At 35.4% G+C, this 17,995-nt stretch overlaps 1 protein-coding gene across 3 annotated transcripts in view; it reads right to left on the bottom strand.

The window, feature by feature from the left end:
• Usp34 (ubiquitin specific peptidase 34) overlaps positions 1–17,995 on the bottom strand; it is a 266,917-nt gene that overhangs the window by 190,969 nt on the left and 57,953 nt on the right. For 2 of the 3 annotated variants that reach the window (XM_023720837.1, XM_023720838.1), the window contains exons 1-8: positions 15,144–15,562; positions 13,366–13,416; positions 13,054–13,203; positions 10,299–10,366; positions 6,831–7,023; positions 5,424–5,485; positions 1,391–1,472; positions 1,218–1,310 (exon numbers count right to left, since the gene is read on the bottom strand). In XM_023720837.1, the coding sequence (XP_023576605.1) occupies positions 1,218–1,310; positions 1,391–1,472; positions 5,424–5,485; positions 6,831–7,023; positions 10,299–10,366; positions 13,054–13,203; positions 13,366–13,371 (654 nt within the window). In that variant the 5' untranslated portion in view covers positions 13,372–13,416; positions 15,144–15,562. Of the gene's footprint in view, positions 1–1,217; positions 1,311–1,390; positions 1,473–5,423; positions 5,486–6,830; positions 7,024–10,298; positions 10,367–13,053; positions 13,204–13,365; positions 13,417–15,143; positions 15,563–17,995 lie in introns of those variants that run through there. The other variant, XM_004636176.3, reaches the window with a different exon arrangement.

The following is a 17,995-nucleotide window of genomic DNA, read 5'->3' as shown; positions in this document are numbered from 1 at the left end:
AAAACAGCTACATATGAAATCCACAAAATACAAAGTAACTATGGAAAAGAAAAACAAGATAAGGAAAATATGAACGAAGAAAAATAACTTTGTAGTTGAATTACATTCTTAGCGAATAAAAGTCTGAACTATAGGAATTATACTATAGTCTAAACTGTATGATTATAATGTATTATTTAAATGTTATAACATTTGAGAAAGCACAAGTGACATAAAATTTTTAAATAGGGAGGTAGAAAATAAGAAATGGAGAAAAATAATGAAAATTTTCTCTCCCCCAAACACAAAAATTAATCATTACCATTACTGATGATTTTTAAAAAGCTTTCAAAAGAAAATGAGGGTCACCAATAGAAATGAAACTTTAACAAACTTCTTAAAGACTGAAGTTTTGTAAAATTTAACAAAGAAACTTGTACATAGGTAATAAGTTCTCAAGAGAACCACCAAGAAAGTATGTCAGAAAATTCTTAAGTAACTGAGAAAGAGTTTGGGCTCAAAGTAACTGATTTGATGGAGCAGAAGGAGTGAGGCATGAAAATGAAAACAGGATATAAGTGAAGTATTCTATAGAGAATAACTATCTGTCAGTCATTTATCAGCTAGAAAAACATGAGCTCCTAATCTGTAATACCCAATCTACCAGGATTTTTCCCGGGGGAAATGTTTATGCTTACATTTGGGGGGGGGGGCAGTATTTGAATCATGTGTATGAATATATACCTACTATTCAAAAACTAAAGAAATAGGGGCTGGTGAGATGGCTCAGTGGTCTAAAGCACCTACTTAGAACAAGCTTAGCAAAGCACAGGGATCACGGTTCAATCCCCCAGCACCACATGCCAGCCAGCCCACCCCCTGGTGGGCTGAGCTGGCCACACACACACACACATAAATAAAAAAAATTAAAAAAAAAAAATTCCAATAGAAAAGAAACAGCATTCAACATGTAAAGAGCTGACTATACAAATGAGAATAACAGGAAAATGTTTCCTTATTAATAAGACAGTTTTGTGAAGTTCTAATTTACTGACCCTGATTTCCTTCAAGTCTACCAGTAACATGGACTCTGAAAGAAACCTCAGAGATTCTATTCACAAATTTTGCCCTATTTTGGGCTCTAAGCTATATAATTAGAATGTTAACAGAATTTACTTTGTAAGAGAGTAAACCTCTTAGAAAACATGGAAATAATCAATGGGAGTTGTTAGTATTACCTGTGCTGCAGCCCAAATGCAGTCAATATGCTGAGTACTCAGTCGCCCTTCTGCTGCCAAAAAATTCAAAATCACTTGGCACTGTTTGATAATCTGTAAAAGGAAAATTTAGTTAATTTTTAAAAATATTTTTCTCACTACAGAATACACAGATCACGTAATTATCCACAAACCTCAATATGTAAATTTGGTCCAAATATATGTTCCACTACATTGTTGCTAATAAGCCAGTCTGCAAGTTCTTTTGCAATGGACCTACAGTCAAATAATAAAAATAGCATATTAAAATTATTTTAACATCCTTTCCCATGTCTCAAAAGCAGAACCGGTTAAAAACCTAAGTTTGTCATCACAGAAATTATAAAATGATTTATAGACAATTCACTGTTCAAAGTTCTACAAAGCGTAACTAAAATGAAATACACTAATTGCTAATATGCCTTGAATTTGTAAAATAGTAAAGTTACCACAACTAAGATACCCAGATGATAATACCAAGTGTAGCATCTAGTTCATGATGTGTTGTTCTACTCAGAAATACGTCCTTCCCACGTTTTCTTTCCATAGTAGACATTAAAGCATTCAAGAAAAGTTCTCCATGGGGCTGGTGAGATGGCTCAGTGGTCTAAAGCACCTACTTAGAACAAGCTTTAGCAAAAACCCAGGGACCACAGTTCGATCCCCCAGCACCACATGCCAGCCAGCCCGCCCCCTGGTGGGCTGAGCTGGCCACACACACACACACACACACACACACACACACAAATAAATAAATAAAATTTAAAAAAAAAAAAAAAAAAGAAAAGAAAAGTTCTCCAGTATGTTTTCTATACTGAGAGAACATCAGGACAGAAGGTAACCAAAAGGATGAACAAAGTTTGATTATCCACATATCAAACTGCAACTACTTTACCTAATACTAATGAGAACTCTACTAATGAACAAAAAGGGAAATGATGATAATATTATGAAAGAGGGAGTCAAAAACATTAAAAAACAGGAAGTACAATAAAAGATAACTCAATCATTTTCATCAGCATTAATTATTGAAAAACTGGAAAGACTGAAAAACTTGTTTGTTCAAAGAATTATAAAAAGTTTTTAGAGAACAGAATATATGGCTTCAAAACAAAACAAAAAAAATATTACTACTAAATAGGTAATGCACTTTACCTATTTTGGTATAGTCCTACTGAAGCTACAACTCAGTTCTCTTAGTGAAAGACAGTTTATCAAATAAAGTAAGTGTATCAAAAAACTCCAGATTCTTGAACACTATCAAAACAAGACTGAAGGACATATACAATAGCTTAATGAACTTAATTATCAACAGTCAATAATTTAGGGCTCTGCAAACACACATATACAGTAGTTAGCATTCCAGAAGGGGACAGAAGATACCAGAAAAAATTTTTTCAAGAAACGCCCCAAATTTGTTCGAATATATTCATCTAGACATACAAATATGCACAAAAATTCCAAGGAAAATAATCACAAAGAAATCAGGGCCGGGGAGCTGGCTGAGCGGAATAAGTGCTTCCCTGGCAAGCGCAAGGGCCTGAGTTCAATCCCCAGTTCCAAAAAAAAAAAAAAAAAAAAAATCAAAAGAGATCATATCACAGGCAAATGGCTGAAAGTGGAAAAAAATATATATAGATATATAGACACAGATATAGATGCAGGGGTCGCCATGTAATTCAGACTGGCCTTCAACTTCCTATGTAGCCCAGGCTGGCCTGGAAATTGCAGCAATCCTCCTGCCTCAGCCTCCCCAGCACTGGGATTACAGACATGTGCCACCATGCCCAGCTAAAGAGAAAAATCTTGAAAGCCCTGAAAGAAAATCAACTAATCAAATAACAACAAAACAACAAGATCAATAGCTGGCTTATTAGGAAGTCAGTAATAGTGTAACAGTGAAACAGTGGGACAAACTTTTTGAATTTTATTGTAACTAAATTACTACCAATCTGACAAGTTACATACATATTGTAAACCATTAAAAAACATCAAGAACATAATTTTGTTATTAAAAGTGTACTAAAATATATACATAAAAATAATATACAAATAAACTGTACAATAAAGCATCAAAGGAAGAATAAAAAGACTTGAGAACATAAAAAATACTGTAAATGGCAAAAGGGCACATGTAACACTTAAGTATAAGTAAAAAACAGTGAATGGATTAAAAACTCTAAGAACATACTCTAAGACAAAATTAAAACAAAAAACAAAAGTACTAGGGATGGAACCAAGGGGCACTATATTATTGGACTACATCCCCAGGCCTTCTCAACTTGGATTCTGAGAAAGAGTATTACTAAGTCATTCAGGTTTTTTCTGAAGTTCATGATCATCCTGCCTCAGCCTCGGTAGTGGCTGTATCATATTCTTGTCCCTGTTTTCTTTGTAAAGATTCAAATACTGCCTCTAAAAGACATACTTTAGATTCAAAACCAAAGAGACTTAAAATAAAAAGATGGAAAAATATTTATCATGCAAACAGTAAGCATAATAAAGCTGTAGTACCTATACTAATATCAAATAAAATTTATTTTAAGCCAAGAAGAAGGTTTAAAAAGACAAAGAGGTAGGACCAGCCAGATGGCTCAGTGGACTACAGCACCTGCTTAGATAGAACATAGCAGCCGGGGTTCAATCCCCAGCGTGCAGTGCCAGCCCCACCCATAGCCCCTAGGGGCAAACTGAGAAGGCAACTGAGACTGGGCCTGGTGGTTCACACCTGTAATCCCAGCACTTGGGAGGCTAAAAACAGGAGAATCAATAGAGTCTGATCTACATAATGAGACTCTGTAGATCCTTGTACCCTGTAGACCCTGCACAAAAACAAAAGGACCACTAACGGGCAAAAAGAGATCTTTTTTTTATTTTGGGGGGGGGCAGCTCAGCCCACCAGGGGGCGGGGCTGGTTGGCATGTGGTGCTGGGGGATTGAACCGCGGTCCCTGTGCTTTGCTAAGCTTGTTCTAAGTAGGTGCTTTAGACCACTGAGCCATCTCACCAGCCCAAAGAGATCTTTTTGAAATGATAAAAAATTGACTAAGATCCATTAAGTTGTACATGTGAGTTTCAGTATGTACATGTGTATCTTAATAAAACCACTTAAAAAATTCATTTTTTCATACTGTATGTATCCTCCTTTCCCTAAATTGTCCTCAAAACTTTTACTTTCCCCTTTATCCTCTTAGTCATATCCTTTTTTAGTCTGTTGGTTAGTTTGGGTTTAGTTTTCAGTCTTTTTGTTTCTTTGTTTGTTTGTAGTATTGGGGATTGAACCCAAGACCTTCACACTAAGCTATACCCCAGCCTTTTTCTTTTTAATTTTGAATTACCCATGCCAGACTAACATGATCCTCAGCCTGTCAAGGTTCTGGGATTACCAGCACGTACCATCACAATGAGTTCAGTCATGTCTTTAGGATATGTATTTAAGATTTCAAAAATAGAATTTCTTATTCCCCTATTCACTGTTTCTGCACCATTAATACAGTAAAGATTCCAACACTTCAGGGAGAAGGGGAGTCAGCAAGAGAAAATAAGCCATAAGAGTGGAGCCTTCATGAATGGTATCAGTGCCCTTATAAAAATTATTCTGAAGAACTCTCTCACACACACTCACTTTTAGCCATGTGAAGACAGAAAAATCAATCTGCAGTCCCAAAGCCTTCACCAGAACTCAATTACAATGGCACCCTGATCTCAGGCATAAACCTAAAACATAAGTATCTGTTGTTTATAAGTCAACTAATTTTCTGCACTTGGTTGCAACAGCCTGAAATAAAGACTATGCTTTCTAAAAATGATCAGTATCAAAAAATAAAAATAAAAAATAAAATTGATCAGTATCTTCACTAAGATCTCTTGCATAACCAGCATCCTACAGACAGCATTTTGCAACAAATAATACATGTTAGTGTATTTATTTTTTCAATAAAAATGTTTCAAAATATTGTTTTAAAAACTTATAAAAATTAAATTAAGGTGAAGAATTTCTAGCAAAAACCTGAAATCTAATAAGGTCACAGTTACAAAGACCAGGGATAGCTCAGTGGCACAAGCACCACACCTGACAAGTACAAGGTCCTGAGTTTGACCCACAGTACAAAAAAGGAAAAAAAAAAAAACCTGTATAAATAGGTACACATTAAAATGGTATACTTACATATAAATTTTTGCTACTTACGTTTCTGTGTCTGATACCAATGATTCATTATTGCACACATCATTGAAGGTATGAAGTTGATTCTATCATTAGAGAAAAGAAAATTTTCTCCAAATTATTTTTGCATATGTTACTAAATGGCAAAAAACATACTAAACCAGTTGTTTTAATGTTAGTCATAAGATTAAAGTTATAAATTTAAGACATAATCAGACACTTCCAAATCATACTTCCTTTACTATTAAAATACTGATATTCATTCCAAAAGTTATACCTTCTCTTAATTATAACAAAAGAGAGAAAAATAAAGTTGAATGAGGAAAAAACCAACAGTTACTGCAAGACAATGACTTGTCATTACAGACCCAAGATTTCAGGAAAGGTTCCCATTTAAGATTTATGTTGAAAAATGTTAAGTCTTTTCCCTATTTATGAAGCCTAATACACAGATAAAATTTAGATATTTCACTACAACAACAGGAAATTTAAAGGAGCAAAGCTAAAGGGGACTATAGAAACAAACCATAAAAAATACATCTGTTTTTTAACAAACTATTGCCAAATAAGAACACAGACTCAACAATATCTACTCTTCCTTCTGTTCCCCTTCTCTAAGAGAAGCCAAGAATGCATTTTTATATAGTTTTTCATGTAAACAATATTTTATATTGTATAAAACAACATTATTATTTATCAAATTTCATCTATGATTTACTAATCTGTCTTCTACCTGGCAAACTGAGTAACTTACTGCCTACAGTTCTTTTTCTCTCAAAATGCTGTTTTAACGTAACAAATATGGAGTTTTTACTTTTATTTTTAAATGATGACCAGGTGCAGTGGTATGTGCCCATAGTTCCAGCTACTTGAGAGGCTAAACTGGGCCTACTGGATGAATTCAGGACATCAGGGTCAGCCTGGACAACCTAATGAAACCCAAACTCAAAAAAAAAAAAAAAAAAAAAATTTTTTTTTTTTGAGACAGGGTCTCACTATGCAATTCAGGCTGGAACTGACCTTAGTATGTGGCGCAGGCCAGCTTCTAACTCACATTGATTCTCCTGCCTCTGCCTCCAGAGTGCTGGGATTATAGACGTGCACCACCATATCTGGCTTCAAAAACTAAAATTTAAAAACTGCTGAGTTAGACCCTGAAATCAAGCAGACCTAAGGAATAAATCCTTATAAACCTACACATCTCTTTTTTGTTTGTTTGTTTTTTGGCAGTACTGGGAACTGAATAAATCTATACATTTCTGTCTCCTCATATTTAAAATAAGGAAAACACAGAAATTATCTGTGAAGACAATACAAATTAATCCATGTAAAACACTCAGCACAACGCCTAACAAAGGACTTCACAATGGGTATTATTATTCTAATAGTCTGACAAGAAAAATCATAAAAAATAAAGCAAATACAGCTTACCGTTATCTGACTCAATCCAGCCAACCTCATAGTCAAAGTGGGTGACATAAAGTACTTAAATGCAAGATCTAGGCTTTCTTTATCAAAACATAATGTTGTATCCAATGGTTCTTTCACTGTGCTCCACATTAAGTCAGCCATATTACGAGCTGCACTCTGTCGTAACTCCTGATCAGAGAGCTTGCATAAGTATCTGAATGATTCAGAAATAGAAATACACAAAACATCAAAAGAAAAACTTTTTAAATATAATTTTTCACAAAACACTTCTAAAAAGTAGCCACAAATGTAATATTATTTCTTTTCTCTATACCTCTATCATACTTATTACAGTAGAACCTAGCATCCTTAGATTTATTCCCAACTTAAGACCACACTATGTAATCCTTAAGGGACTTTTGACCTGTGGCAGTGCTTTTTTGGCTCCTAGTTCAACTTGAATTAGCAACTGCCAAGAGGCAAGTTATTTAAAACATTCACTTAAGGGGGCCGGGGAGATGGCTCAGTAGAATAAATGCTTCCCTGGCAAGCGCAAGGCCCTGAGTTCAATCCCTGGTTCCGGGGGGAAAAAAAAAAAAACAAAAAACCATTCACTTAAGCTACTGCTCATAGTAACGGCATGACTGGCCCATTGGGTGTCTTGTATCGCTGGGGGGTAGAAGTGGTACAATCATGCACAGCACAGTCATACAGGTACCACCAGTGGTTCAAGTCACCTGGCAGCAATATGTGTGAATTATGGCCCTGTTGTGAACAACATAAGGCTCTAAACTGCAAGTAAAGATTTACCATTCTTAAGACCTGCCATATTTACAGTTCCTATGTTAGTAAATTTCAGGGGACTTCCTAGACACAGCGTATTTCTTCCTTTAAAAGCCAAAATCTTTAACATGTGTACATTAAACATTCTTTTTTGCTTCTAAAAATCCTCAAGCAAAAAATAAATAAATAAAAATCCTCAAGCATACTTTTCTCACCATACCTGGATTTATCTCTTTTGGATAGCTCCTTCTCTAAATCTAACTTTTTAATAATAGTACTTCTTGGGATCTATAACAGACTATAAAATGACCACAAATTCTTCCCATTTTTACACATAGAAGTCTCTGCAATGTGACTTCACAACTCTTCCTGTTAAGAAGTACCATCTATGGATGGGGATGCAACTCACTTGGCTAAAATGTACAAGGCCCAGAGTTCTATCACCAGTGGGGGATGGAAGTGAGAATGGGGAAAGAAAAACAAAAAGGAGGTGTACTTCATTACCCTCTTGAATTTGGGCTTTCTCATGTTGACCATGCTTTGGTCAACAGAATAATAACAGCCATGATAAAGCACAAACTGAAAAGTCTTTGAGCTTGTCCTCCATCATTGGAAACCCTTCCACTACCTGGAGAAGTTAGCCTACCACATGGAAGGGAAGTTTGATCCCCCAACTGACAGCAACACAACTACAGCATGTATATGAATGAATCTCCCTCTACCACCTTACTAGTAGTTATGGAACATGTACGTGAGTATATACTAGACCATCAAGTTTTAGCCAAGTCAGCCCAGCTCAACAGAACTATCTAGCCAAACAGAAGAATTACAAATTGCTTTTTTAAAAGACAAATCAGGGTCTGTTTTTTTACACAGCAAAATCAACTGGTATGGGACACTCTTCTACACTTAGCTATATTATATTTCTACATTCTCTCCCCACTGGTTTCTAGGTACTGTGTTTATGCTGACAAACTCTTTTATTGTTCTGTTCTGAACTACAAGCTGATACTTTAATTTGCTAGCATCACTTAAATCCACTGACATCATGAAGTTTTGTCTTTAAGTTCTCCTAGTCTTTCACACATCTGTTAACGGCATACATAGTGTAACAGAGAAATATGATGACAGGGTAACTGTTGGTGTAATCCACAAGGTTACCTTTTCCTTTTATAAACCATGATTACCACTGCTAGTGTAAGTAACATTTCTAAGACCATAGCACTGACATTTTAATTAGCCAAATTTCTATTCCAGGCCTACTGCAACTTATAATAAACTTAAAAGACTATAGAGTGATCTTCTAAAAAACATCATGACTCATCCTGGAAAAAAAAAAAACCTTCAATAGATTCCCACTGTTGAAATTAAATTCAAAAAAAATTTAATCCAATAGTCACAGTGGTACATAAGATCCTGAATAATCTGGCCCTGTTTATCACTTCAACTTCATATCACATTTATACTGCCTTATATATTAGGTTCCACATTGGTCTATTTCTAGATTCTTACATGTTCTACTCTTCAATGCCTATGTCCCTGTGGTCCTTATATATGGCTTTGCCAATGTGTATCCTTTCATTATCAGCTAATTAATTGATTCAGATGTGACCTTTCAGAAAACCCTTATCTTCTCTATGATATTATTACTATCTTCGTTATTCGGACCTTTCTCCAGTAACTCAAATAGTACCAGGAAAATAAAAGGCATTCAAAGTTTTGTGTAAGAAAAAGCAATAAAGAACTCCTGATTTTTTTAATCAAGAAAATTCTTAGAATGGACATTTCACATGCTAAATCTACTCATACAACCCTTCCTCTACTTCCTTAAGTTGAAACAAATAAAATTCAAGTGTCATCTTTTCCATAATGAGACCTTCTGCATTCCCATATTTAAAATTGCAGGGGCCAGGGAGATGGCTCAGTGGAATAAGCACTTCCCTGGCAAGTGTAAGGGCCAGAGTTCAATCCCTGGTTCTGCCAAAAAATAAAAAATAAAAAAATAAAAAAAATAAATAAATAAAATTGCAATAAAGCTGTGCATGGTGATACAGGCCTGTAATCTGGGTACGTAGGAGGCTGAGGCAGGAAGAACACCTAGAGTCTGAGGCAAGCCTAGGCTATGTGAGTTCAAGGTCAGCCTGAAGTATACAGCAAAATATATTTGAGACTGTCTCAAATATTTCCCTCCCACTGTAAGCCATCCTGTAGTACTTAACACTTTGTCTGATGTACCATATTACGTATTTCCTATATAGAGCATATTTAAACTTATTTTTTCTCTGCCGTATCCCCATTGACTATACATAATACTTAGCATGCATTTGTTGACCAAAACAAAATAACCATTATTAATTTTTCAATTTTACATACTATGTAAAAAAAATAGGGCCAACCTAAATTACTAAGAAGTTAACATTAAATTGGGAGTGGTGGTGCATTCCTGTAATCCCAACACTCAGGAAGTTGAGGTAGGAGGATCCCTGAGAGTTCAAGGCCAGCCTGCACTATATAGTGAGACCCTGTCTCAAAAAGCCAAGAAACAAAAGTTAATATTAAACATTAATTTATATACATCAATAAGAAATACTGTACATCAAACTTTTCAAAGTTTTTCTACAGAATGGGACTGTAAGAAATGTTCAAATACTACAATTCTATGCTACAAATTATATACAATAATGGGGGAAATTTTTATAAACTCACCTGATAACATAGGTCCTAAAAGGTATAATATGCTGCATGACAGCAGGGATATGTAGCCATATTCTAATCTATAAAGAAACAGAAAAATGACATTAATGTATAATAAGTGCAGTTGGTTAAAACAAAAATGAGTATTTACTGTTTTCTTGCCTCTAAAAACTACATTGTTAAATCAATTTTGAAAAGAACAAGCTACAAAACAGGATTAAACAGGTCTAAGTAATATAACATATTATAGACAAAAGCAATCTGAAAAATATTAGGTCCTTGCTAAAAAGGAAAACCATCTACTCAAATTTATCTTCTAACTATACGCTTCTCTATCTTTTTTTAAAGAATGTATACTCTGTATTTCTCTTTTTCTTTTTTCTTTTTTTTGGACACAGAGTTTCACCTTACAGTTCAGGCTGGCTTTGAACTTATTATTTAGCCGAGGCTGGTCTTGAACTCACAGCAATCCTTCTGCCTTAGCTTTCCAAGGATTACAGGGGGACACCACCACAACTGGCCTCTATATCTCTTTGTAGAAGAACCACTACACAAAGCACTGAGTTCACTTGAAACAATTATCTTAGTTTTTTAATAAACTACCTCATCCTTCCTTCCTAAATAAAAAATAAAAAAATATACCATGTAAGGCAAATATATTTTATAATCACATATTAATTACAGTATCAGTAGCTATTTACTGAAATAAACTCTTAGTGAAAGCACCCTTAGGGCCAGGGAGATAGCCCAGTGACCTAAGTGCCTGCCTGGCAAGCACAAGGTCCTTAGTTCAATACCCAGTACCAAAAAAAAAGTACCTTAAAATGATTTATAACGAAAGTTACAAAAAAAATCTATTTCCTCATAATATAAAAATCTCATAAAATTAAAATATTTCATTAATAGAAATATTCTAAAGGACAGATGTGATTATACATCTACAATGAAGGACCTTTATGACAAAACTCATCTTATGCTATGCTTAAATGAGCATTCTATCCTTCATTATGCTCTTTGCATTTTGCCTTATTTCCTTTTTTTTTTGCAGTACTAGCAATTGAACTCAGGGCCTTGCGCGCACTTATTCTACTGAGCTATCTCCCTGGCCCTATTTCCTTATTTAACACATGCTATTCTGATATATTTCTAAATCCAATGTGTCTACATTATATTATTATCGTCTAATCTAATTATAATATAAGTAATAGCTTATATATGATAGAAATTCAAACCAAACCAAACTAAAAACAAACTTGGAAACAGGAACATGTCTTAAAGTATGAGTTAGCTGGGAATGTAGCTCAGTGATAAAGGGTTGGCCCAGTATACACAATGCCTTGGGTCAAATCCCTAGTGTGTGTGAGTGTGTGTGTGTGTGTGTGTGTGTGTGTGTGTGTCTCTATCTCCCTCTCTCTCTCTCTCACACACACACACACACACACACACACACACACACACAGAATAAAATAGATATCATGATTCTAATTTTATAGATTGAAATTACAAGATCTGAGCTGGACTTTGTGGCGCATGCCTATGGTTCTAGCACCCAGGAAGTTTAGCCAGAAAGACCACTGCGAGTGTAGGGCTATCCTGAACTACTTTGTAAAACTCTGTCACACAAAAAACAAAAATGAGGCCAGGGAGATGGCTCAGTAGAATAAATGCTTCCCTGACAAGCACAAGGGCCTGAGTTCAATCTCCAGTTCTGCCCAAAAAAAAAAAAAAAAAAAGGCATGATTCAGGATTTAAATGCCACTGTAAAAACAAAAACCATATCCTTCATTTCCACAATGTATAGTATATATTTTCAGCCTATCAGAAAACCTGGGGGGTAGGGAGGAAAAGAAAAAAGAAAACATGGAATTCTGAATTAAAAATGACTTTGATACTTTATATATGGAAACATATGAAGCTGTATGTGGTGGCACACACCTGTAATCCCAGCATTCAGGAGGCTGCACAACAGGATCAATACAAGTTTGAGGGCAACCTCAGCTATATAGTGAGTTCAAGGCTAGCCTCGACTACATAGGGAGACCCTGTCTGGAGGTGAGGGGAGGAAAGGAGCCTAGATACTCAATATACTTCAGTAGTGCCAGTATATTCAGGGTTTTTTTCTAGTGTGCTACTTCAATACAAAGACAATATGATTGGAAACTCTACAATAAAATATCTGATTATTTTTTATCCAGTATTTAATCTGGAGATCAATAAGATAAGGTTAATTTCAACAAAAACCTACCTTTAATTTTATATTCAATTTTCAATTTTAGATAAAAGAGACAGTAATGGCTATGTGGGTCTATTTTAAAATACACCAATTTACTCAAATCTAATTATAATATAAAGATCTTTTCTAAAAATGGTCTCTGCTTTCAACATTTTTAATCATTCGGGGGAAAAGGAGTGTTAATGTATAAGTAAATTATTAAAACACTGCCTTAGGGGCCAGCCTGATAGCTCAGCAGACCAAAGCGCCTGCTTAGGCAGAGTGCAGAGGCTGGGGTCCAATCTCTGGCCTGCCATGCTGGCCCTGCTGAAAAGGCAATTGAGGCTGGGCGTGCTGGCGTGCGCCTGTAATCCCAGAACTTGGGAGGCTGAAAACAGGAGGATCACTACAAGTCTGATCTATGTAGTGAGACCATGAAGACCCTGTCCTAAATACAGAAAAAATAAAATAACAATTTGCCTGTTTTTAGACACAAAATTCATGTTACTGAAACGCTAAACATGGCTCTCGAGATCAATCCCAAATGATACTTACATTAGACACAACTGTAATAAATGCATGTGCTATAAGAAATGGCAAAGTTTCAGGAGTTCCATACTCAAAGCAATCCTTCATGAGGGAAAGACCATTTTTCCCACAAAACAAACACACATAACGAAGCAAATGCAATGGAACTTCTACATCCTGTAGGGGAAAAAAGTTATTTTAAAACACATCAAAAACAATTTTTTTTTATTAGCAACACTACAAAACTACTGATACATAAGAAAATAAATGACATATGAATAGAAAATCAAACATAAATTTTTCTATAAATCTTAGAATGAAAAAGAGATGAACACTTACATTCATATCACAGAATGCCCCTAATATGTTACTTTCTTGAGTTGATATATCCTAATTTAAAAAAAAGTAAATAAAATTAGATCATAACTGAGTAGTAACAATTTAAAAGGCATAATCTTCTAAAAGACTAATTCTATAAATATTCAATAAACATTATTCTGCAACTTTATCACAGATGTATTCCTAATTGAAGTATGATTCAACTCCTACGATATATTTTAACTCTTCTTAAAACAAGATATCAAAAGTATGTATTACACGGTAGTGTTTCTTCTTTAAAACAATTTAAACTTTCCTTAAAAACCGTGGTCTGGGGCCCGGGAGACAGCTCAGCAGTCTAAGTGCTTACCTGGCAAGCTCAAAGACCAGGGTACAGTAACTGGTACTGCATCCTTGCTGGCCACGCCCCAGGCCCACTAGAGCCAGTTAAGGGAAAACGGATGTGGTAGCGCATGCCTGTAATCCTAGAGCTGGGGAAGCTGAAATAAGAGGATCCCTAGAAGTCCAAGCTGTGTAGCGAAACCCTGTACCAAATACACAAATTAAAAAAAAAAAAAGAAAGAAAGAAAGAAAGAAAAAGAAAAATTCTTGTGGACAATTCTTTTGTATTTTAGGAAGGGTCTACAGGCTGTTCAGGGTCTCACTACTAGACTGGATTTGGATTCTCCTGTTTACAGCCACCCAAGAGCTAGAATTACAGGTGTGCGCCACCATACCCAGTCTAAGAAATTTTTAAAACAGCACATGGTAGACTGTCTAATAGACACAATTTGTAGTCCATTATGCCCATTTACTCTAGTGGAGAATAAGAAGTCATGAGGAGAAAAGACAAGGAGCCCTAAGATAGTAGCCAGCACCAAATGCAGGACACACAAATGAGATCTGGACCTTCAATCTACCCACTATCAAAACATAAATGAACACTAACACAAGAACTGCCCAACCAATTGACAGAATTACTAGAAACAACAAGAATGGCTATTAAGCCACTAATGCATCACAAGGAATGGTTTCATTTTCTTTCAAAAAAGAAATCCTAGAGGCTGAGGAGATGGCTCAGGAGAAAAAGCGCTTGCCTGGCAAGCTCAAGATCCTGAGTTCAAACCCTGGTCCTGCCAAAAAGCAAAAGAAAGAAAGAAAGAAAGCCCTTTGTCTAAGTCTAAACACTTGAAAATGCTTCTAAAAATGTCCATAGTTAAACACTTCAACTTATAAACCTGTAAGTTTTCCTTGAAGGGAAATTCCATTCTATCATTTATGCAATTATAAATTCTATGTATTTCATTTTCAATTCAACATTTTTCAAGGAGTGACAATAAGTAAAGTATACATTCAGAGTAACAAAATGTTCATTCATATCACTTAAAATTTAATTTCACTGCCTGGCAAGCAATAGTGCCTGAGTTCAATCCCCAGTTCTACCAAAAATTAATTAATTAATTAATTAATTTCAATGAGTTAATTTTATTATAAATTTTCCTTACTAGAATAATATGTTCAACACAAACTGCTACAAAAATGTTCTTGGAAAAAAAAAAAACAAAACCTGATCTTGGGACTGGGGACATAGCTCAGTAGAATAAAAGCTTGCCTGGCAAGCTCAAGGGCCTGAGTTCAATTCCCAGTTCTGCAAAAAATAAAATAATTTAAAAAAAAACAAAAACCTGATCTTTATGAGTTTTTCTATCAAAACTGTCTTCATATCATTTATAAGTGAGACATCAGCTGCCAAGCTATGACTTGATAACTAAAAATTCTAAATACCTACTTTAACATACCTCTATAGTAGGATGAGTATTATGCTTGTATGCAGTATATAAGGGAAACTGAATTTGGAAAATTTTTGCTACACACAGTAAGAGTTTTTCCTTCTCTTCTGTATTCCATAAACTAAAAGGATCGGAATTCTTTAGAGATTCTTCCTCAGGCAGATTACAAATTCTTGAAGAGTTCGATTTTTTCTCTATTGATTTTTGTCTTTCTGTGCTTCCTTCATTACATTCTCTATTTATATTCAGTGGTTCTTCTGCTTGATCACTCTCATCTTGCCATGTGGAATCTACATTAATAGTACAATGTTTACAAAGCTGGTCCCGGAGCACTTGAACTTGTGCAATCACTAAGTTAATAAGTGCACACACTACTTGGTTAAAAATCTCCAGATGCTTATACTCCTTGAAACAGCACAGACATTGCCTGTAAGAGAAAATTCAATAAATGAATGCTTTCTAAAGTGGTAACAGTCGTTTTTTATACTGAAGAACAAGAACACAAATAGTAAACTTCAGCTTTTATTTTCTCCTCCCTGATAGCGTAGCACCATAATAACTCATGAAGATAGTAATACATCAATTGGAATTTTAAAGTCACCATGTTCGGTACACAGCTATCATCCTCTTTTTTTATATACGTAATTATCTGTCCTTGTAAAAAAACAAGTTTTCAGTTTATTTTTCTCTTTGGAGACAGGGTCTTATATGTAGTTCAGGCTGGCCCTGAATTCAGTGTGTAGTCCTGACTGGTCCCAAACTTGCAGTAATTCTCCTGAGTGCTGGTATTATAGGTGTGCACCCACATACCCTGCTACAAAGAACTATTTAAAAATAAGTATAGCGTATTTCTTTGCTACTATAGTACTGAGTACTCAACATATGTTTAAAAAGTATTATAAAACTAACAGTAATAAAAGGCCTTATTAGTAATGGTAATGAGCTATACAACTAGCTATGTAATTTAAGTGTTAACTATCAGCTAACAGTTACCTTTTTAAGTTAACAATGTAATTGAAGATTATTCTGACTGACACATCAAATATGTTTGCATGTACATTTTACTTTCTCTTCTTTTTTTTCTTCCCTGTACTGGGGAATGAACTGAACAGCACTCTAACAATGATCCCTGTCCTTTTTATTTTTTGTGAAAAGATCTAGCTAAATTGATGGCTCAGTAGGATAAGTGCTTGCCTGGCAAGAGGAAGGGCCTGAGTTCAATCCCCGGTTCCAACAAAAGAAGAAAAATAAATAAATAAATAAATAAATAAAAATAAATTGATCAGGCTAGCTTCTAATGTGCAATCCTCCAACCTCAGCTTCTCAAAGAACTGGTATTACAGATGTGTGCCACAATGTCTACCAACACACTCTAGTGCCAGTAAAAAGCTTTTTTTAAAAAATGGAAACAAAAGAATCAGGAGGTATTGTATACAAATTTAGTGGGGTTTGTTTTGTTTTTTAATGTATTTGGTAGAGGGTCTCACTACACAGCTCAGACTCATAGTGATCCTCCTGTTTTCAGCTTCACCAGCATTGTGATTACAGGAGTGGGCCATCAAGCCTGGTATCAGTGGCCAGCTCAGCACACCCAAGGGTGGGGCCAGCTTGGAATGTGGTACTGACATTTAGTTCTCTTAAACATGTTTACTTAGAAGACAATACCTACAGAGGTATATCTACAAGAAGTAATGCACACAAGTACCTGGTTCTAGTAAAATTAGTATTCAATCACAAATGGCACTCAAGCAGGTATTACTTATAATTTGTATCTAGTGGTATTAATACAAACCAAAAAACCTGTATCATAGTCCACATACAGACAGACCAATTCCCTGTATGACATGTATAATGAACATAAATTCCCACAAATTCTTTGGTATTACTCATGTAGAAGGAAAACACAACTTCTCCTTGAATGTGGACAGTGCTCACTTTCTAATGGTAGAATGTGAGAGAAATATTGCATGACACATAAGACTAGGTCATAAAAGACACTGTCATCATGTTGTAAGAATACTCAAACAGCCTGCAAAGATGTCCACATAAAAAAGAACTAGTAAGGCCTCTTACTAACCAGCACTAACTTGACAAGTATATAAAGTGAGCCAACTTGGAGGTAGGTCCTCTAGCTTCACACAAGCCTTTCATGACTATAGCCTGTCCAATATCTTGACTGAAACCTTCCAAGAAACCTTAGCTAGAACCAAATAGCTACACCACTTCCACCTTCTTTTCTCACTAAAATATCTACGATAATAAATGGTTACTTTTGTGAAGCTATTACTTCTGAAGTAATGTTACACAGAAATACTGTACTATGCCTGTTTCTCCAGTAACAAAATACTTCTAAGGCTCACCTCCCAACTTTAAAATTATAATAATTTGTACAAGAAAAAAACATTAGTTCTAAAGGGTTGTTTTGTTTATTATGGTGGAGGGGGGGGCCTTTCTGAGACAAGGTCTCGCTACGCATTTCAGGCTGGCCTGGAACTTACTTTGCCACCCAGGCTCATCTCAAACCCATGGCCTTTAACTCGTGCCTCAGCCTCATGCCAGGATTATAGGCACACGCTACTATGCCCAGCTAAAGTTTTGTTTTGATTGATGAACAACTTCCTCTAATGTTTAAGAAAATTTAAGACTGGGCGTAGTGGCGCGCGCTTGTAATCCCTGCACTTGGGAGGCTGTAAACAGGGGAATCACTATGAGTTCGATCTAGTAATGAGACCTTGAACACCTTGTAGACCCTTCCCTAAAAAATACAAAAAAAAAAAAAAAAAAAGAAAGAAAGAAAGAAAACTTAGCTTTAAAATGGCACAATGACACACATCTATAATATCGGCATTTTGGGAGGCTGA

Source organism: Octodon degus, unplaced genomic scaffold (genome assembly GCF_000260255.1).
Source record: "Octodon degus isolate 3935 unplaced genomic scaffold, OctDeg1.0 scaffold00078, whole genome shotgun sequence".
NCBI classification, from domain to species: Eukaryota; Metazoa; Chordata; class Mammalia; order Rodentia; family Octodontidae; genus Octodon; species Octodon degus.
Note: the sequence above shows the minus strand (reverse complement) of the source record. Positions and strands in the feature narration are given on the sequence as shown.